We start from the raw sequence: 21,791 nt of genomic DNA, 5'->3' as shown, positions 1-21,791 counted from the left end.
ACAGTTGAGATTAGAGAAGTATGGTTATTCTCTTTAGATTTCTCCCAAAAATAGCATTAGAGGTCCAATGACAAACGCCCCAGTTTCATTGGATGGTGTACTAGGTTGATGTGCTTTGATTAAAATGTGTGCTTGTGGGATCTTTGAATTTTTCTTTTTTATTTTTCGGTTAGTCAGAATTTTGATATAATAAAATGTCTAAGCAAGGCTTTGTATGCAATAGCACTGTACTCAAGGAAATTATTTCCTTAGATCAAAATAAAGAAATGTTTGTAAGAATAGTTTTAGAGAATCTCGTTTTAATTAGAAAGAAGAATAAGAAAATAAGAAAAAGATGTTCAAAACGTCATACTTATAATTAGAGGTGTCAATTACAACTCAATTATATTGATCCGTCCAAAACTGCCCACCAATTACCGCTTAAACCCGCCATTAATTTTGAATGGGTCTAAATAGATATCCAATTAAACCAATTTAGATGGTGGATAATGGGTTGATTCGGCTCACCCATTTATACCAATTTAAAAATAATTATACATTTAATCTCAACTTTTAGTGAGTGTTAAGCAAATTAATTTGAATTTCTTACCAATTTAATAATAATAAAATACCATTATTTCTTATCCAAAAAAATGCAAACAAATAACAAAAATAAGTAGAATTTTAAGTGACTCATAAATTGATAATTGGGTGTACCCATTTATTTAAACGGGTATAAATTGGTTGAGTCAATTATACTCATTATCAAATTATAGCCCGCTCGAGTCATCCATTTTGACACCTATACTTATAATGTCAGATCCCTTTATAAATTCGCATCTCTCATGATTGGCAACTTTTCAGAATTGACACATTTTCTCAAAAGAATCATTTGCAAATAATAACAATAATTTTCAATTAATAAAAAATGCCAAAATTAATGATAATAAAATTAACATTGGCTTTGAAGGCCCAATTGCCCAGTTGCCCATTTTTTGACCATTAACCGTAATTCTAAGTTGAAATCAATTTAAAGCAAATCTCACAAATATCCAGCCAAAATTTCCCACCATTTATATGAGAAGATGGGTTTAGTTAGTTTGTGTTTATTAGTTCTCATTGATAAAGGGCTGAGTTTCAGAACTGTTGCCCATTTAGTGATGGTTACTTTAATTATGCAAATCCCACAAAGACCTAGGAAGACAAAAAGTAAATTGTTTACTTGACAAAGTTCAATTATTTTGTCGATAATCCTCTATAACTATTTTTTTTCAAAAAAAAAAAAAAAGAACCGCTTAAAATTTGAACAAAAAAAGTTGAAGTTTTGAATTTTGAACCTTGGAAATTGGATAACAACCATTTCCGATCATAAAGGGCTCAAAAACCACTGAGATCGATCCCAATAATGCCCTCTGGGTATATAAATTATTCAATTTATTCGACTCGGACTTACGAGTACCTTGGTTAAAAGCTTCACTTAAACTTGATGTTGATCAAGTTCAAGCCGAGTTTGAACTATTTGATATGGTAATTGAGTTGAGTTTGAATAGAAATATTAAAACTCAAGTATTCATTGAATTTTATTGAGTAGTGCAATTATAATATAATTTTTAATTATGAAATTATATCTATAATAAGATAATTATGAAAATTACCAAAAAAAAAAAAGAGCTTGCATCTATTGAACTCAATTAAACTCGATTTGGTTGAGATCAAGTAAGTAAAATAAACTCGAGTTCAAGTTTAAACCCAACTTTTAGGATCTCGACAAGTTCAACATCGAACTCGAGTTCATGTACTTTTACTCAAATAGAGCTCGAAAAAGTTGTAAGACCATGTATGGGGGTTGATGCCTGCCTAGTGCCGGAAGGTCAAGGAAGTTGGTGATCAATTAGGGAAGCTAACGACCGAATTGTTTGCCAAGCAGAGTCCCGAGAAATCTTCCTTCTTTGCCTTCAATTACATCTGAAAATGACTTGTAAACTTTATTATCCCCATCCTAATTGGTTGCCCGTGCGAATTCCATTATCTCAATTAAGAGAGGTCATTAAAAGGAGGGCAAATGCCACTTTATCCCCCTATAATTTAGCATTTTTTACATAACTCCTCTATGATTTCAAAAGCTATATATAACTCTCTCATAGTTTGGATTAAAGTGTCAAAGTAACGGGAATGATCATTCTTAACGGAGTCACCTAAAATGTCAAAAATACCCTTATGTAAAGTTGAAAATTATTTATTAACCAAGGAGGTTATATATATATTTTGAAAACCATAAGGGGGTTATATAGTAAAATATAAAAATCATATGAGGTTAATGTGTCATGTATTTATAAGGGTAATTTCAACATTTTTAGAAGTTCTATTACGAATGACTATTTCCGTTACTTTGACACTTTAATCTAGAACATGAGAGGGTTATGTATAGTTTTTGAAACTATAAGAGGGTTAGGTAAAAAAACGCTAAACGACAGGAGGGTAAAATGTAATTTGCCCATAAAAGGATAGGTTCAAAATCATGATTAATTCTCTTTTCAAATCCCACTGCAGCTGCACTCAAATATGTTCCTATCTAATGGAACGCTATTGGATGAAATGACGAAAAGATGACTTCTCCTGGATAATATGAAAATTGGGGAGCCGGCGACCGAAACCCCTTTGATCGGCGGCCATAACTATAACGGTCCAGCCTAATGCCCACTAAAACCAAAATTCATAGGCTATACAAAGTAATAGTCATTAATGGATTCTTTTATCAGTTACATTTCTCTACTCATCAAAGATAGGACTGCAGTAGGAACCGTTGAACGTGTGACTGTAAATGTGAATATTAGCACCACCTCGTCCTCAAGGTTGGGCTAATTTACTGGTCCATTTTGGAAGCAGTTCCAGATATATGTACCATTGGCAAATTTGTTAACTGAAACTAGAAGATTTTATAAGCTAGTAAGAAAAAGAAAATGTATCTGAATAAGCTTGCACCAGATTCCAAGTTGAAATTGGCACATTCACCGGCTTATTCATTGCACCAGAAATGTATGACACAATATTTTGTAACTATAATGAAACTTCTAGCTTCCTAATTGTAAATTTCAGCTAATTTACTCTTCCGTAAATAAACATTCTATGTTGACACTTTAAGATGAGGTAGATCTCAATATCTTTAAGATGCAATTTATAGGGATAGCTAGCTGTATTTAAGCTTATGATATAGATATAGTGAACATGTACTCAAATTCTTTGACACCCTCTACTATTAGCATCAAAATTTTTCAATATAATTGGTCAATTGTTGCTCTTGAAGGAAATCAAACCAAGCTATTTTAGTATTAGTTTTCTAATTCTTTTTTGGTGCCTTATTTGTTTTGTTTCCATATTATATTAGGAAATTTCAAATCAGTTTCTAAGTAAGTTTTGGTTTACAATTATATTTATTTTAGGAAGTTTTGGAAGCTATAAATACTACCAATCTAGTAGGTTGTTACATGAAGAGTTGAGTTGAGTCTAGAGATTAGGTTAAAAAGAAAATCTTATAGTTGAGATTTGTAAGTTGTCATGAGTAAAAAGGTACGACTTGATATTTGTTATTGTTGAGTTTTGGGTTAATAAATTATTGAGTTATTGTTGTGTGTTTATTCTCCTCCTCTCCCCATATATTTTTATATGTGGCAAAATTATTTCTGTTGTGCATGCGTATTTTTTGTGCCAACAAGTGGTATCAGAGTTCTAGGCTTAGATCCTGGGGCTTGTTCACAAAATTGGGGCACAAGAATAGAAGATTTGTTTTTGACAATTTGGACACAAAATTGGTCCTAATTGAGTGGAGATTAAATAATTAAAATATGGATCGGCATTATTTACAACATTATCTTGTTTTTATCTTTGATGGTAAAAATAATTTTGAGACTTGGAAGTCGATGATGAAGAATATTTTCAATAATATTGGAGTTTGGGATATTATCCAAAAGGGGTTCACGGAACCTATAGTGGGTACAAAATTATCGAGTGATGCAATTAAACAATTACAGAGGAATACACAATTGAATTGCAAGGCATTCTACTATCTCAGTACCCAAGTCTAGTTACATATAGTGAAAAAAATTCATACATGTAAAGACAGCAAATGAGGCTTGAAAATTTTTAATAAATTTTTATGGTCATGGTGGAGAAGAAATTTGTGACGAAGAAGAAGAGAAAATAAAATTTTTTGATGAGACAAAGAAAGAAGAAATTGTAGAAGTTGTGGGTACACATGAAGATGAAGAATTTATGACTTAACAAGAATTGTCACATGTGGTTGAGAAAGAAAGTGAAATCGTTGGTCAAAATAAAGAGGTGATTACAAATCGTGACGATGCAGAAATTGTTGATTTTATCGAGTTTGGTGAATTTTTTGAAAAGAAAAATCATGTGATTGAATTGGTTGATATCAATTATGATGTGGACGATTTAGTTGAAAATTGTGACATTGCTAAGGTTGATGTAGTTGTCAATGTGAATCAATCAATACAAAAATATGGTGATGTTAAAAATCTTGGTAGCGGAAATTATGATTTTTAGATTTTGGGAGATTTTATTAATGACATGGATGAATTGAATTATGGAGTGTTGGATGGAGTATGGGTGAACATGTTTGACTTTTTTGACAGAAGTGATCAAGTGAAGAAGTACAAGTTTCATCAACTACCGTGTGCAAAGATGAAATTGAAGACCAATTATAAGTTGGGATTGAATGTTGTTTATACTGCTACTGAACTTTTCATGGAAGCTCAAGCTCGTGATAGCATTGGAGATGACAACATCAAGAGTTTGGTTTAAGGGAGGCAATGAAGGAAATTAAACCAAACTATTTTAGTATTATTTTCATAATTCTTTTTGGTGTCTTATTTGTTTAGTTTCCATATTATATTAGGAAATTTCAAGTCAGTTTGCAAGTAAGTTTTGGTTTACAATTATACTATTTGTTTTAGGAAGTTTTGGAATCTATAAATACTACCAATCTAGTAGGTTAGTATTTGAAGAGTTGAGTTGAGTCTAGATATTAGGTTAGCGAGAAAGTCTCATAGTTGAAATTTGTGAGTTGTCGTGAGGGAAAGGATACGACTTGATATTTGTTATTGTTGAATTTTGGGTTAATAAATTATTGAGTTATTATTGTTTGTTTATTCTCCTCTTCCCTCATATTTTTATATGTGTCTGAAGAAGCACGGAACTTCCCCGGACCGAACTGACCTGATGAGCTCGGCGTGCTGACGAGAAGAGCGCGTCTCAAGCCTGCAAAGCGAACAAGAGAGTGATCTAATAGAGGAGTCCCGAGGTCGTCCCCGAGGGCACTCCGACGGTCAAGTTAGTTTTCCGGTGAGTGAGATTCACGGGGAGTAAAACGGTTGGGAGTGATTGTCGAATAGTGAGCGTACCTTGCGCAGTCGGTGTGCGTTATGATTTATACCTGCTGAGGGAGTCCGACCTCCGTACGTTTCGGGACCTGCCCAAAATAGTCTCAATCCCGCACTGAGGGGGATCAATCCCGACCTATGCGAGATTGTTCTCTGGAGTCCCTTGGAGCCCTAGCGGCGGAGGGCCGCGGGACGGTTTCCATGGGCCCGGGGTCTAAGCCCAACTCAGGCCTCCCTGGGCTGCCACGTGTATAGGCTCAGGACGGGGCCTCTGCACTAGCCCCCTAAATTAGGTAGGGCTTCCAGGCAGACCTAATCTATACCCTTGCCACGTGGGAGCCCAGCGTCGAGCCGTTCTGCCGTGGTCACCTCTGGCACAGTGCTGTCAATGAAAAGCTGCGCCCGCGTCCTTTCAGTTGTCGCGTCTCTTCGGTCTCCGTACCGCTCTTAAATGCGTTCACATGGGGCGGTCCAAATTCAAGCAGCCGTTTCCCCCCATTTCGCTCCCTATAAATAGGGATTTCCAGATTTCCTCAAACTTTATTTGCCATTTTCATTTTTTCTACTTCCAAAAGTTCTCTCGGCGAGACTTCCGGCCATCAGTACCCAGATTCCGGCGGTTTCTTCATCATCTCCTATTCCATTTACCAGTAAGTTCTTTTTCCTCCTCCTTCGCATTTTCTTTCCCTCCTTTGCCACCTTCTGCATTTTATGTCGGATCGTTCCGGCGTTACCTTCACCGCATCCCAAACTCCGGCCCGTCGTAGAGCCCCCAGAATCCTCATTTCCTCCTCGTCTTCGTCCTCATCTTCATCTTCATCCTCTCCTCCTCCTCTCTCTTCTTCCTCTGCTTCTAATCCCAACTTCCACATTTCTGACCTGTTCGAGCCCATTGATATCATGAGCTCTCCATTTGCCCATTCTCCTTCCGCCCGTATCCTGGAAGAGGCGGCCGAGCTCGATGCTTTCATTGATCAACAGGCCACTTCCGTTCCTTCCCCTAAGTCCCCGCATGACTCCCCGGGCGGAGCCCGGGGGGGCAGGCGAGGATAGCGACTCCTCCGAGAGGACCCCTACCCCTGTGCAGGGGGATGATCCCGAAATCAACTACGGTCAGTCTGACCAGCAAGAGGTCACCCTCTCACCCGGGATAGTGGCCGAGTTTGTTAGGTCCTTTTCCATTCCTCCAGCCTTCGAACCGAGGGCTGCCGAGCCCAGCGACAAAACTAGCCAACCTCCCCCAGGCTTCGTAGCCATCTATAGGGAGCAACTAGTCGCGGGGCTCCGACTCCCCATCCCCTCAGCCCTAACCGAGATTCTGAGCTACTGGGGGCTCAGAATCACCCAAGTCCACCCCAACTCGATCAGAATCATCACTGCGTTCCTGATCTATAGCCAAATCTGCTCCATCCCCTATTCTCTTTCTCTTTTCCGAACTTCTTACACCCTCAAACTCTCCCTTCTTGGGTGATACTACTTCTCCCGCCAAACTGTTAGCAAGGTTCGGGGTGGGAAGGGCACCCAAGACCTATTCTACGGGATCCCCTCTTCCGTGAAGAATTGAAAGGGGGACTTCTTCTTTATTAAGTCCATACATTTTCCCCCTGATGTGTGGAAGATCGGGGAGGTCGAATCCGAACCCTACCCGGAGGACCTGTACCCCGAAATCCTCAACCAGTTGGTGAGTTCCAAGGTGAAACTCTATGCAGGCAAGTTCTCCACCGAGCAAATATCCGTGGCCGGGCTAATGGGGACTTTGTCCGGGTCCCCCGAAGGAGTGGAACCCTCCCCTACCAACTACGACACTTGTAATGCCGCCTCCAGGCTCCCGTAGTCTATTGCTTCCTTCTTTCTTTTACTGACCTGTTTTTATTGACCTGGTGATGTCTGCTGCAGTTCGGAAGCTTTCCAGGCTACTGGGCGCGCCACCCGAGCAGGTCGCTCCCACCACGCAGCCAGAGGCGGCGAAAAAAGCCTCCGAGGCCTCTCCGACTCCTGGGGGCAACTCGACTCCCCAGAAGGAGGCCTCCCAATCTCGGTCCCCCTTCAAGCAGGTCGCTAGCAAAATGAAAGAGACGGGGCAGAAGAGGGGTCGAGAGGACGAGCCTTCCCAACCTGGGAAGAAACCTACCCCAACCCTAGTACAGCGCCCTCTCCTGTTGACGTCGGAGGGCCCTGTCCACCTGGGGTTTGGTTCCGCGGAAGAGCACGCCCGGGAGACACCTCCCCCGAGCTTGTGGTACTTCCGCCATGTGGCCCCCGTGAATCCGGGCCAAACCCCCTCTATGCACGACCCCCGCCACTTCTGCCCGTCCTGGGGGCTTTCCCTCATTGACCGAGCCCAGTTCCCCGAGGTGGCTGGCGAGTTGGTCACGGGTTCGGTCCTCCCGCGTGACAGGAGGTGGATGGACCTGGCGAGCCCGTTCGACCTCCAGGACATGTAATTCACCGCTCAGGTCCAAGTAAGTCTTCTTCCATTTAGGCCACTTGGGTCCCTGTTCTTTCCTTAGGGATGTGCTAATTTTTACTTTCCTTTCCTTAGGCCAATGCCGCCGGCGCTGCCCTGGTGACCCGCTTCTCCGAATTGTCTCCCGACTTGGAGAAATTGTAATAGAAGAATCGGGAGGCGGAGCAGAGGCTTGCCCAGGCCCTTTAGGAGGCAGACTCCCTTAAGGCCAAATTGGGCAAGGCCGAGAAGGAGCTGGACACGGCCCAAGTCCAGCTCGCCTCCACCCGGTTCGAGCTGGACCAAGAGAAGAAGGGCGTGGCGAAGTTGAGGGAGGACCATGCCATTGAGCTCTCCGGCACCGTCAGCCGGAAGCGCAAGAAGGCTGTTCGGGAGTTCATCTCCTCCGAACAGTTTGTCGAGGACGTGGCCCTACTCAACCAGCCCATCCTTCAGGTCGGCTTCACGCGTGCCCTGGACCAGGTGAAGGGCCTCAACCCGCTTGACTTCAACTTGGCTGACTTCAAGGACTACAATTCGGCAACCGAGGGGAAGCTGGACTGGCTCTTCGATGGGTACTGCAAGGGGCATGCCCTGAAGGGCCTGGTGGGCAGGAGCGATGTGGGGGTCGAGCTGGCGGAGGTCCCCCTGGAGGAGGACGAGGCTCCCGGCAGGGCTTCCGGGAAGGAACCGGTGGCTTAGGGTAGCGGCCACTCCAAAAATCCTTTCCATCTTCTTATAAGGATGTGGCCCTGCCCCGCAGTTCATGATCTCCATAGATATCTTTTTGAATAGCCTTCACCATATGCCTCTCAGCATGTTTAAGGTGTACCATCAGCTCCTGCCTCAAGCAGGTCGCCAGCAAGAAGAAGGCATAGTTAGGTTTTCCTTTCCTTATATAGCTCGGTAGGCTTTGTAATAGATAGGGTTTGAATGCATATATGAAATGATGTTTGAATGAAACTATCTGATTTTGACCTTCAATCCTTGCTAGCGCCGAGCTCTAGTAACCGAAAAGGCATACCGACCTCCCGGGTCGAGCACCAAATAGATCCACCAAGACAGCATGCCGGCCTCTTGGGTCGAGCATCTATCACACTTTAAGCTAACAACTAAGTTGTCAGGGACACCAAATCGTCAAATTATCAGGCTGATTTAGCAATCGAATTCTAATAACCGGAGCGACGCGCCGGCCTCCTGGGTCGAACACCAAACCTCTGGGCTTTAAGTTGCGCTGACCTCCTGGGTCGAACGTCAAACCTGATTTACTGAAGCAGCATGCCGGCCTCTTGGGTCGAGCATCCGCCAAACTATAAGCCAACAACCAAATTGTCAAAGGACGACAAACTGGGGTCCCATCAAATGATTAACAACCAAATTCCTACAACCTGGGCGGCGTGCCGACCTCCTGGGCCGAGCTCTTTGCCCGAGGAGGCACGGCCGGAAGAGCCGTGGGTACTATTTATGGACGGAGCCTCGAGTAAGGAAGGGAGCGGAGCCGGCCTGCTGCTCATGTCGCCCATCGGGGAGGAGCTGACCTACGCACTCAGATTTGATTTCCCGGCATCTAACAATGAGGCGGAGTACGAGGCTCTGTTGACAGGATTGCGGATAGCCCACCAGATGGGCATAACCGCGATCAGGGTCCGGAGCAACTCTCAGCTCGTAGTCTACCAAATCCGCGGGGAATATGAGGCCAAGGAGGACGTCATGAGGAAGTATTTGACTAAGGTGCGGAGGCGATAGCCCTGTTTGACACTTTTGAGAGAAAGGGTACGACTTGATATTTGTTATTGTTGAATTTTGGGTTAATAAATTATTGAGTTATTATTGTTTGTTTATTCTCCTCTTCCCTCATATTTTTATATGTGTCTGAAGAAGCACGGAACTTCCCCGAACCGAACTGACCTGATGAGCTCGGCGTGCTGACGAGAAGAGCGCGTCCCAAACCTGCAAAGCGAACAAGAAAGTGATCTAATAGGGGAGCCCCGAGGTCGTCCCCGAGAGCACTCCGACGATCAAGTTAGTTTTCCGGTGAGTGAGATTCACGGGGAGTAAAACGGTCGGGAGTGATTGTCGAATAGTGAGCGTACCTTGCGCAGTCGGTGTGCGTTATGATTTATACCTGCTGAGGGAGTCCGACCTCCGTACGTTTCGGGACCTACCCAAAATAGTCTCAATCCCGCACTGAGGGGGATCAATCCCGACCTATGCGGGATTGTTCTCTGGAGCCCCTTGGAGCCCTAGCGGCGGAGGGCCGCGGGACGGTTCCCATGAGCCCGGGGTTTAAGCCCAACTCAGGCCTCCCTGGGCTGCCACGTGTATAGGCCCAGGACGGGGCCTCTGCAGTGTCAAAATTGCTTCCACTGTGCACGTTATTTTTTCGTGCCAACAGCTCTTAATCTTGTGTTTTGTTGTTTGCCATTGATTGCCATCTATTACTTTTGTTGGCAATGGATCCTTTACAGCATTCAAGTGATATATATATATATATTTGGCCAACCATGTTAATGGAGGAGCGATGCCAATCCTACTTTATTAATTACAGAAAGAAAAGAAATAGACAATAGAGGGGACTATACCTGAACCTCCAGTACATGAATCAGAGCTAGTAAACCAGGAGTACTACTCTAGTAAACTTTCTGCCCCGATACATTAAGGGAAGCTAAAGAATCAGCTGCAGCATTTGCTTCCTTGTAAACATGGATCAATGTCGCCGAGAGCTGAACCTTTAAATCCTGAATACGTCTCAGCGCATTAAATAAAGGCCATGTTGCATTAGCCAAAGAGGATGCCAATTGAACGAATGTCTCGGAACCTACCTCAACTTGGAACCTACATATCCTTGCTCCACACAGAGTTGCAAACCGAAGATCAAAGCACTAGATTCCGCCAACAATTATGAAACAGAAATGCACCATCTTGTCCACGATGTCTTTTTTTAAAGAAAAGGTCTTCAGTTTGCTACAATGTGCTTCATGTTCATGCTTATTTCCCTTTTCCAGTTTGTTTAGATTTCATGCTTTCATGTTTCCAATCGTTTAAAATAAAACCATGCAATATATGTATTTTTCAAGCTTTTACGTTTCCAATTGTTTAAAACTAAATCCCATAATGTATTCTTGTGAAAATTTCAATTACAAGTTTTTCCATTAAACTCTTGTTTCTTTGTGCTTAGAAATGAATGTCATTCCAGTGTAAACAGCCAGAGTATGACGTTTATTGTTTGTGTTCTTTCAATTTTTAGAAACTAAAATCATCACTTTCATGACATATGCTACTTACTACTTATACCACACTAATTGTAGAAATTTTTTGTCTAATTCATGAATTTAGCTAATGTAAGGAGTGTAACTAATAATAATTCAATCTGAAATAAAATATTTTAGTTGTATAGGGACTTAAGGTGCGTTTGATAATATTGAAATTTGAAAACTGAAATTTAAAATCTGAAATCTGAAATTTGAATCCATTAAATTATTAAATTGTTAAGTATTAAATATAATACATTTGAGTTTATATCACATTAAGTGATACATGAATAGCTCATTATTTATTTTTGAGAATAAGTTTGTTTAGAAAATTCAGTGCCGCTTAATTAGTTCGTATGTTTAGTTTTTGATTATCAAATAATCTGTACATATTAAAATCTGAATTCATTAAATTTAAGTACTGAATTGAGTTATCAAACAAGATCTTAACACAACGGGGGTTTCAAAGAAGTGCAACCGTTGAAGATTTTTGAGTGATAATTAGACTATCTTTAGTCTGTAGAGTATGTATACTTTTCTCGTTAAGTATCCATGTATTAGGTGTTAATTCACAGCCGATCATTTTTAAGATTTCATTGGATTCCCTTAGTTGTAAGTGTATAATAGTCTCTGTCTAACTGCGAGTGAGAGTAAAAATATAAAAAGTTCAAATTGCTGACTTGTTGAACTACAAAATAGTGATCTATACTGCAGAAATTCGCTAAACTTGATTGACAATGAACTATGTATACGTAAAAGCTTCCTGTTATTGCTGCTGAAATGAACCAATATATGTATTATAATTTCATTCAGGATTGGTCTATGGTCAATATTTATTTATTTAAACTAATAATGACCAAATTTGCATAAGTTTGTGACCATTCATTTTCTTTCCTTAGTAAAGGTCAGCAAACATCTTCCTAGTGAAGATAATGCTATTTATTCCTAGTGTATACACTGTTAGAGTATATAAGATTTACTTTTTATTTAATGTTTAATTTCATTAAGTTAAAAAAATATTTTTATTTTCAGGGATAATTTCATAAACATCCCATGAGGTATTTAACAATTTCACTAAGTTCCCTCGAGGTTTTAAAAATTATACTTACCTCCCTCAATTTGATACTTTTACTAATCAAACCTTAAAATAGGGTCAAATTTTTAATGAATATCCTAAAATGTCTACATCTAATAAAGTTTAATTTATTCTTCTAAACAATTATATAGTAATTTAACACAATTACAAAGGAATGAGTGTCAAATTTTTTATGCCCGTATTTGTTATTTGGTAATCAACTACAACAATATATCTCATTAGGACAGTCTACTTTTAATATGCTTTATTGAAGATAGAGATTCTTATTAAGATACAGAAGAAAGTGTCACCATAATTTTTTTTTTAAAGTTTGTGGATTAGTCAAGTGATGGAACTACCATAGTTTAGTAGTGATTTTAGGTCATTTATTTTTTAGTTATTGTTCATTTATTGTTTATTTTGATATTAGAAAAAATAAATAAACAAACAAAAGCCACAAAAAGATTTAGATAATATTTAAAGTTATAAAAAAATACGTGTTTGGATAGTGTATTATTTGAAATATTATTTGGAATAATTACTGTAGCACTTTTTGTGATGTGATGTATGTGAGATAAAAAGGTGGTTGGAAATATAAAAAGGTGGGTTGGAAAATGTGTCTATGATGCAAGCAAAATATTATTTGGGATAATTGAGGTATCCAAACAAACCTGACAGTTGATCACGATAGAGGCTAGGGACTAAAAGTACAATGATTTTGCTGATAAAATATAAGAGTGATGGATATGAGCTAAAATAGAAAAAAAAGAAGTATAAAACCCATCCATTGTATTAAGGCTGTTTAAAAAGAACTAAAAATGTAGGTAACCAAGAAACCAAATTTGTTCAAATCTAAAAATAAGGTAATCAACTCGTAATTTTTAAAATAGTTAGGTTACCTAAACCTATTTGAAAAATTAGGTTAGAATATGATTTTCAAGTTTTAAAGACTGCGGTTATCCAGACCTACCTATGTATGTGAAAGGTTCATTAAGATAACCAATATCCAAACCTCAACCCATAATTATTTAGTAATTTACTAATAATTTAAGTTATGAGACCCATGCCATTATACATTTTATTTTCACAACTTATAAATTTGTATATTTAACCCTATCTTCCATTTGCTTTTTCCATTTCCTACATTTGTTGCCACCAATTTCATTTACTCTACCACTCTACTTTTTGTCTTTCTTAACAATTTATTTTTCTTCCTCATAAATTATATCCACTTTACCATTCTAATTATTTTATTTTTAATTTTGAGAACTTACATGTTTGGTTTGTGAAGCAATCTGTCATCCTTAATAAAAAAAATGAATACCCCTACTTTGTATATAAGCATGGCAAAGTAGCAAACAAAGGAGTTTTACAAGAATGTTAAGACTGGTATTGTCATTTTAAATGGACAAGGAAGGTGGGTATACTTTTTTACAAAATCAAGGGCACTAAGTAAATTTATTAGAAAACTCATGGGAGGTTTCTGGTTTTATGCCATTAAACAGTTATCAAATCAATAAGCCACAATTTCCCACCGACACTCATAAAAACTACTTTCAATCTTAATTAAAAAAAAAGGAAAACTCTAAAAATAGCTTGAAATTACTCCCCACCCCAGCACGCGGGAGGCGTGGGCGATAATAAAATTGGCGCGCACAATACAATCAGCTCATTTTCCCCCATTCTCATTCCTTTCTGCCCAATGTGCTGAGGAAAGCTATCTTAGTCTTTCCTCTAAAGGAGTAGTTGCACTCCTTGGATTGCATTGACATGAAAAAGACCCTGATTTCCTTTACCTCATCATATCCTGAGTAATGAACAATGTGAACAAAAAGAAAAATATGAAAGATAAGAAATCCAATCTAGTGAAACAAATTTTAAGTTGAAGAATTATGATTAAACCATTGTTCTTCACCTCCTTCTACTTCCCTTTTCTTAATGCCTAATTCCTTGCCATTTGCTTGCATATGATTGCAAGGTTTTTGTATAGAATATGCCTGTCTAGTTTTCAGCAATAGGTACATCGTATTTGCAAGAAATGTTTTGGTTTTTATTTTTGTGATATGATAATATTTTTTTCTTTCTCTTTTCTTCTGATACAACAATAATATTTTTTTGGGAGCCAACAAGGAATAGAAAGAAATAATTGGGACAGCATTGTGACTCATTGGCTACTAGCCATCTTATTGAGAAAGACATTCATAATCAATAACAGTGTTTCTGGAAGTGCCTCCTAGGATTTTATAAGGCTCTGTAAGTATAGTGGGTGTAGATTGGTCTGTGTGTGAGAGGAACTAAAGCAGAGAATGAGATAAGGAAAAACTGGCCATGAGTGGGTGACAGATGTCTCCATTTTTATTAAATTCTCCAGATGTACTTTTCTGGTTGTATGTCAAGGTTCACGGTTGGGAAAAAATAAGTAAAGACAAAAAACAGAAGAAAGAAAACAGAACTCCGGTAAGTTGGCTCCGTAAGTTATTTTACACCCGAAGATAGTGAATGAATTTCTGCTGCAAATCATTTTCCTAGCCTTAAAAACCGACAACATGAGATAGATGAAAATATCTTCTAGAAATTATTATTGCTCCAATCAAACTCACGTACTTTAATCTCTCTCTCTCTCTCTCTCGCTCAGGAATTAAATCTGAAGACTTGATTAATTCCTACCACTGATTATACACGACATTAGTGGCTTACCATATTATTGGGTTTATTCTTGATAAACAGGGCTGGTGACAAAAGCATTGGACCTTTCCTCCTAGTTGCATTTCAGACCAGATATAAGGAGGTTCTTGTGAAGGCACATACTGCTGCATCTGCAGTGGCTTCCAAGCACTTGACACTTCTAACAAATGAAGAGGTTAAATGTAAGATGAATACAATCAGTTGATAGTTTCGTTTTATATGTGTATTCCTTCTCGATTGCCTTTTATTTTTTTCTCTCTTTAGAATCTAATGTTTTGAATATTGATCCTATGGCTATTGTTTTTTGAAGTATGCGAAGCTGGTCAATCATCGACAGCAGCATTCAAGAAGTGGCGGATGGGAGGGCCAAGATTGCAAAAAGCTCCTGTTCTTGGTAGGAAGAGGAAACCAATTGAATAGGTGCTGTTTGTTATATTGTGTAATGGATGGATGTCATTACACGAATGCCACTGTAGGTAAGAGATTAATGAGAATATTCAGTTATGTTCTTAAGTAGGTCAGGAATCTGGAGAATAATTTTGATGCTAGCTTATGCAGTTTTATTTAATGCAACAAATTATTCTAGGAATCAGAAAATTTAAAGACAATCTTCAATACTGTTCGTAGTTCCTTATTGCCTCCCTTTTTCTTTCTTGTTTGCCACTAAGGTTGTTACTTTGAAATATGCCTAAAAGTGCTGTACAAGTACTGATAATATAGCCATTCTGACAGAGTATAATGTGCATGTCAAATCCAATTTCCAGCAATATGCAACTAATTTTTATTGCCTTTCCCTGCTTGGTATGACTGAATGATTGCAACACCGTGCATTGACCATTAAAATTCATACTGAAGGTGTAAATTAAAAACTGAGCGATGAAATTGGGAAGCATAATTACCTCTGTATGTCATTTTTGTTAAGCATTGATGAATTCAGATCTGCATACTCAACTTTTCCAGGCTCAGCAGTCTTTCTTTATTCAAACTGTTCTGAGTCTCTAGGTTGGTTTTCAAAAAGAAAACTGGCAGCTCTCAGTCAAATTTAACATTTGAGTTCTTTCAATCTGACTTCTTTGTTGTTTGTAGAATTCTGGGTAATGTGCTTTTTAGCAAATTGATGTTGTTGAAAGACTCTACAGATTAATATAAGAAGTTGTTTTCTAGATAAAGCTGAACTTTGAAATTGGTACTAAAAATAATTCAGGTGCTGAATTTACTTTTCATTTGTGGATGAATCCCCTAGAGGTGAATTGGCTGTAAGCCTAACCTATAAGACAGTGCTCTATTCACCATTGCCAGTGTATCTATTAAGTCTACCTAGCAGTGATCATTTTCAAAGAGTGACCGAATATTCCTGTTTGGTTGTCTGAATTATGACACTAAACTTGTTAGACATGCAAGCATCTGCTGAAGTACTTTGATTTTCCTTTTGGGTGATGTCTTTGGGCAATTAACTTGTTATGTTTGTATAAAGGTTGTGATACTGTGATAAAAAAATTTTTTTGCGTCAATTCTTTTATACGTTAAGCTCATGTTCTTGTTTTGTGTTTTGATTAATTATTTTTCATGCATTTGTTTATCCTAATTTCTGTCTTCACAGTCTATGTATAGAGTGGCTGTGTTCTGTAGGATACCTTTCGTTGTCAGGTTCATCAAACTTCAACTTTATGCCATAGTGGGGTACCATTAAGGTTGGTACCTGCACCTAGTTTCCTGTAATAGATCTTTTTTTCTTCCGTATAAGTAGCAAATCATACGTGGTACTTTAGCCCACATAAGTTGAACATCTCGACATGGATCCAAACTTTTATTTTCTGTTGTGTGTAATTGCTTTGAGACCGATACACAATTAATTGATGCTCTCTTTACCTTTATTCTGAATTGTTTCCTAGCATTGAAATATTATGTAAGATCTGAATTTGCCATGAACTCTAGCCCTGATATGAATGTTTTTTGGGAGCTGTTTTCAAGTTTTGTGTGCTTGTGTCATTTCCATTTTCTTCTGATGTCTGTTTGGTTTGAATTTAATGCTTTCCGTGTGAAAATATTTGAAGTGGAACTCATTTCAATGAAAATGTTTGTTTTTCTGTTATATTTTTACTTCTAGGTTAAATTTTTAATATTTCTCCAACACTAATATCCATCACAACAATCCCCAAAATTATCCCATTCCACTTCACAGCCATCTCCTACTCCATCTTAATTAAATCATTCCCCTTAGTCTTGTCCTCTGCTTGAAATTCAAATCCAAATCATTGCTTTTCTGTTGAATATCACTCACCTAGGCTTCCTCAAACATATTTAGTGGGGGAATGGGGAGAGGTTCGTTGGCTATAATTATGATCATTGGAAGGAGAAGGGAGGGAGGGAGGGGAGGAGGGCAGAGAAGAGTGAATAGGGAAGTAGTGCCATTGAAGACGAGGCTTTGGTGGCTGGCAATGGAATTGTTGGTGGGGTATCCAATGGTAGGCCAGTTTCTCACCTTGGTCTTGTGCTTTACTGCATTTGCCAGAGTTGTACTGGTATCAGTTTCTGTCTCTGTCCTTTCCTAGTCTTAGCCATGTGGAAAACTTCAGGGGATCTTCTGTAAGTTGTTTTGTGTTGGGATATGTAAGCCGAAAATATTTTCCAGGGTTTTAATGCTGCCAAAAACTAGAAAAGTGGGATAACATTTTCCTGAAAATATTTTATCCCCAATATCTTAGTTTTCAATAAGGTTGAAAGACAAATTAAGTTAAAGGAGCTCATCCAAGCTTGGTTTGCCAACTAACCAATCCAAAGATTTATTGTTCCTTAACTTTGAAGGCATGACTTGATAAGCATAAAATTTTGGATTTGACATACCGATCACATTACTTGAGCTTGACTTGATATAAGCTCGTTTGTGTGCTGTTCAATGAAAACAGAAGCTATATTTAGCGCAATGCCAGGCTTGTTAAGTAAACAGACAAGCTGAAACACTTGACGTTCAGCTTGGTTAGGCTCATTTAAGTCTAGTGTGTTCAGACTGTAATTGAAGTTTTCTGATAAGAGTAACAAGATTAAATAAGTACTGCTTGTTTGTGGACTTATTTAAAGCGGTTCATTATTTTTAATCTTCTGCCCGTGTTTGATAAGTTGTCAGTCACAAGTTTTTCTGCATTTAAAAATTATCAATTCACCAATCTGTTGGAAATAGTTCCATTAGAAGATTAGAAGCCTTTTTTCTTCTGGTGACAAGTTTGTAGTGACTGTAATACGCTTAGAAGCAGGAAATTGTGTTTTTTTTTTTCCAATTTTTTCCTTTTAATTTCCGCTGTATGCTAATGTTTATGGCGTAGCTTACAAATTTGAAGTAGGTCTGTGCTGAAGTCCCCACTTCTGTTGTATCTAGTTCTGCTTCTTAGTACTACAGTTATCCTGAATTTAGTTCACATCAGGGGCGGAGCCAAAAAGAAATCTTAGTGGGGGCAAAAATAATATTAAATTTTTTTTTATTTACTCTTTTTCTAGTTTTTCAGCAAAAAAATAAATAAATTCACCAACAAGTACAAATGATACGTATAATCAATGAAAAAAGTAAAAAAATAAACTCAAAATTATTAATGTAATAATAATTTTATTTCAAAAGCAAACAAAATTATTTACAATTGCTTACGATGAGTTTTTATATTTTGATAATGGTTTACAACTTTCTCATTTTGAACTTCACGAAATATATTTTTCTCAATATAAGTAACTAAACAATCATTCATCCAAGTGTCTCCCATTCTATTTCGTAACCGATTCTTCACTATATTCATAGCTGAAAAAGCCCTTTCTATTGTAACTGTAGCAACAGGCAAAATCAAAGCTAACTTTAAGACGGGCGGATTTAAGGTGGGGGCACTGGGGGCCCCTTAAATCCTTATAATATATATACATATTTAACTTAGTTTTGACTATGCCCCCACTTGGTCACTTCCCAAATTTTATTTTCTACTCTGTTCCAATTTGTTCCCCCACAGGCCACAACCACCGACAGTTCTCTTTCTTAATACACAATTTATTGGTCCCACTTTTTTGTCCCCCACTTGGTCACTTCCCACATTTCTTATTCCACACCCGACGTCTCTTTCTTGGTTCCTATTTTCCTTCCTTTGTCATTTCGTCCTCTGGTTTCTTATTCCCAATTTTCTTCCTCCGTCATTTAGTCCATTTTCCTTTCTCCGTCATTTAGTCCTCTGGTTTCTTATTTCCAATTTTCCTTCCCAATTTAGTCCTCTGGTTTCTTATTCCCAATTTAGTCCTCTAATTTCTGGTTTCATATTTTCCCCTCAAGACCCCAACAGAGCCACAATCAGGAGACCATCTACAACTCTGCCACTGATTTGCAATTCTTTCCACCAATTTTAGAAGACCATCTGACCATCAAAATCAGGTTCTAACTTCTAAACAATTACTTCTTATTATTATTATTTTAAATTTGTTGGCAAATATATTTCTAGAGCATGAGACTATTACTATTTTAAATAAATTTGAAAACTGATTAGTTAATGTAACAATTAATAAATGTGTTATTTGATAAATATTTTAACTTGTGAAATGGTGCTTTTATGGATTATGGATATATAATTTATTTTTATTTTCCTTGATTAGTTTCTTATATTGGAGTTAATGTAATGATGAATAGAGGGCCATTTGACATATATTTTAACTTTTAAATTATTCTTGTATGGATTCTTTTGAGTTTTTATCTAATTGACTTGATTAGGTTCATATGTTGTGATTATTGATTTGATATATTAAATTAGTAATGAATAAATAAATTTAAATTGTGAAATAGTTTTTGGATAGATTTTATTGTACATTTAATATTTTAATTGGATCAGTATCTTATATATTGATTTTAATTTCTTTAGCTATGGAGAGATATTTCAAGAGGAAATCAATGGAAAAAGAGTCATCTAATAAAGAAGAAGCCAAGGATAATGAAAGTGCAAAAAATGACAATAAAAAAAATTGCTTGGGGATTAACTTCGATGAATTGCCTGCTGATCCAGCCCAAAGAAAAAAAATTGGGGATTATCATCCAAACCTTCAAGATGAAATTCGGAGATATTACTTACAAAAGGGACCATGTCAACCTCGTGAGCATGTTTTTCCACAAAGAAAAATAGGAAAAAAGATGCGTAGATTTGTTTGGGGCTGGTTTGATGATTACAAGAATTGGTTAGAATATAGTATTGAAAAAGATGCCGCTTATTGCTTATGCTGTTATCTATATAGACCAGATGTGAGCGAATAATCTGGTGGTGATAGTTTCATTAAGGAAGGATTCACAAATTGGAAAAAAAATGATAGATTTGATGTTCATGTTGGTGGTCCTAATAGCGCACACAATCTGAGTTGGAGTAAATGTCAAAGTTTATTAAATCAAAATCAACACATCGAAGTGGCATTTTTTAAGCAATCAGAGAAAATGAAGGTTGAGTATCGAACTCGTTTATTAGTCTCAATAAATTGTGCTAGATTTCTCATACACCAAGGTTTGGCTTTTCGTGGTCATGATGAATCTGATATCTCTGAGAATCAAGGAAATTTTCTTGAACTTTTACGCTTCCTTGCGGGTCATAATGATGACATAAAAAAGGTTGTTCTTGAAAATGCTCCTAAAAATCTCAAAGCCATTGCTCCAGATATTCAAAAGGATATTTCAAATGCTTTGGCAAGTGAGACTACAAGCATTATTGTAAATGACATTGGACATGGACTGTTTGCTATTTTATGTGACGAATCTCGTGATGCATCAACAAAGGAGCAATTAGTAGTTGTTATACGTTATGTGGATTCACATGGGTATGTGATTGAGCGTTTTCTTGGCATTCTACATGTAAGAGATACTACTGCTCTTTCACTTAAGAAAGCAATTGATGTTTTATCTTCAAAGCATGGTTTGAGCATATCACAAATCCGTGGTCAAGGTTATGATGGTGCTAGTAACATGTGAGGTGAATATAATGGTTTAAAAACTTTGATCATGAAGGAAAATGGTTCTGCATATTATATTTATTGTTTTGCACATCAGCTGCAATTGTCACTTGTAGGGGTTGCAAAAGAACATGTTCAAGTCTCTTCTATGTATAATACATTGTCTACCTTAGTGCATGTTCTTGAAGGTTCATCTAAAAGACAAGAAATTCTTAGAGAACAACACCTAAGAAAGTCGTTGATGATCTAATGACTGGAGACCTTGAGAGTGGTTGGGGTTTAAATCAAGAAACTAGCCTTCAAAGAGCTTGTGATACACGTTGGAGTTCACATTTTGGTCGTTGTTAAAGTTGGTTCTTATGTATGATTCTGTAATAAATGTTCTTTTGATAATTGAAAATGATGGTTTGGTGGAGCAAAGAATCCAAGTGATTCCTTTGCAGCATTTGATAAGAAAAAGTTGATTCGTCTTGCAGAACATTATCCTTGTGAATTTTCTAAGTTGGATATTCTTGCACTTGACATTGAATTGGATACTTATATTAATGACTTGAAATCAGCTAAAGAATTTCTTGATTTAAGGAAAATCTCTGATCTAGCTCAAAGGTTGGTAGAGACTAAGAGAGATATTGTGTATCCATTGGTTTATATGCTCTTAAAGCAGGGGCGGAGCTAGAAAGAAATCTTAGTGGGAGCAAAAATAATACTAAATTTTTTTCTCTGATTGCTTAAAAAATGTCACTTCGATGTGCTGATTTTGATTTAATAAACTTTGATATTTACTCCAACTCAGATTGTGTGCGCTATTAGGACCACCAACATGAACATCAAATCTATCATTTTTTTTCCAATTTGTGAATCCTTCCTTAATGAAACTATCACACCAGATTGTTCGCCCACATCTGGTCTATATAGATAACAACATAAGCAATAAGCGGCATCTTTTTCAATACTATATTCTAACCAATTCTTGTAATCATCAAACCAGCCCCGAATAAATCTACGCATTT

General features: G+C 37.7%; 1 protein-coding gene and 1 long non-coding RNA gene across 2 annotated transcripts; both read left to right on the top strand.

The window, feature by feature from the left end:
* Window positions 1-14,788: 14,788 nt before the first annotated feature.
* On the top strand, window positions 14,789-15,475 carry LOC113778697. Its single transcript, XR_003469306.1, has 2 exons — window positions 14,789-15,014; window positions 15,143-15,475. It is a non-coding gene; the product is annotated as an uncharacterized LOC113778697 (long non-coding RNA).
* A 4,797-nt stretch (window positions 15,476-20,272) lies between these two features.
* Window positions 20,273-20,800, top strand: LOC113776733 (zinc finger MYM-type protein 1-like). Its single transcript, XM_027321797.1, has one exon. The coding sequence runs from the start codon at window positions 20,273-20,275 to the stop codon at window positions 20,798-20,800; it is 528 nt and encodes a 175-aa protein (XP_027177598.1).
* The last annotated feature ends 991 nt before the right edge of the window (window positions 20,801-21,791 follow it).

The sequence above is a fragment of the Coffea eugenioides genome, chromosome 7 (assembly GCF_003713205.1).
Source record: "Coffea eugenioides isolate CCC68of chromosome 7, Ceug_1.0, whole genome shotgun sequence".
In the NCBI taxonomy this organism is placed as follows: domain Eukaryota; kingdom Viridiplantae; phylum Streptophyta; class Magnoliopsida; order Gentianales; family Rubiaceae; genus Coffea; species Coffea eugenioides.
This window is presented reverse-complemented; position numbering and strand designations above follow the sequence as displayed.

Bases quoted from the DNA above. Each gene is read 5' to 3' on its own strand.
- LOC113776733 (XM_027321797.1), top strand. From the start codon at position 20,273: ATGAAGGTTGAGTATCGAACTCGTTTATTAGTCTCAATAAATTGTGCT.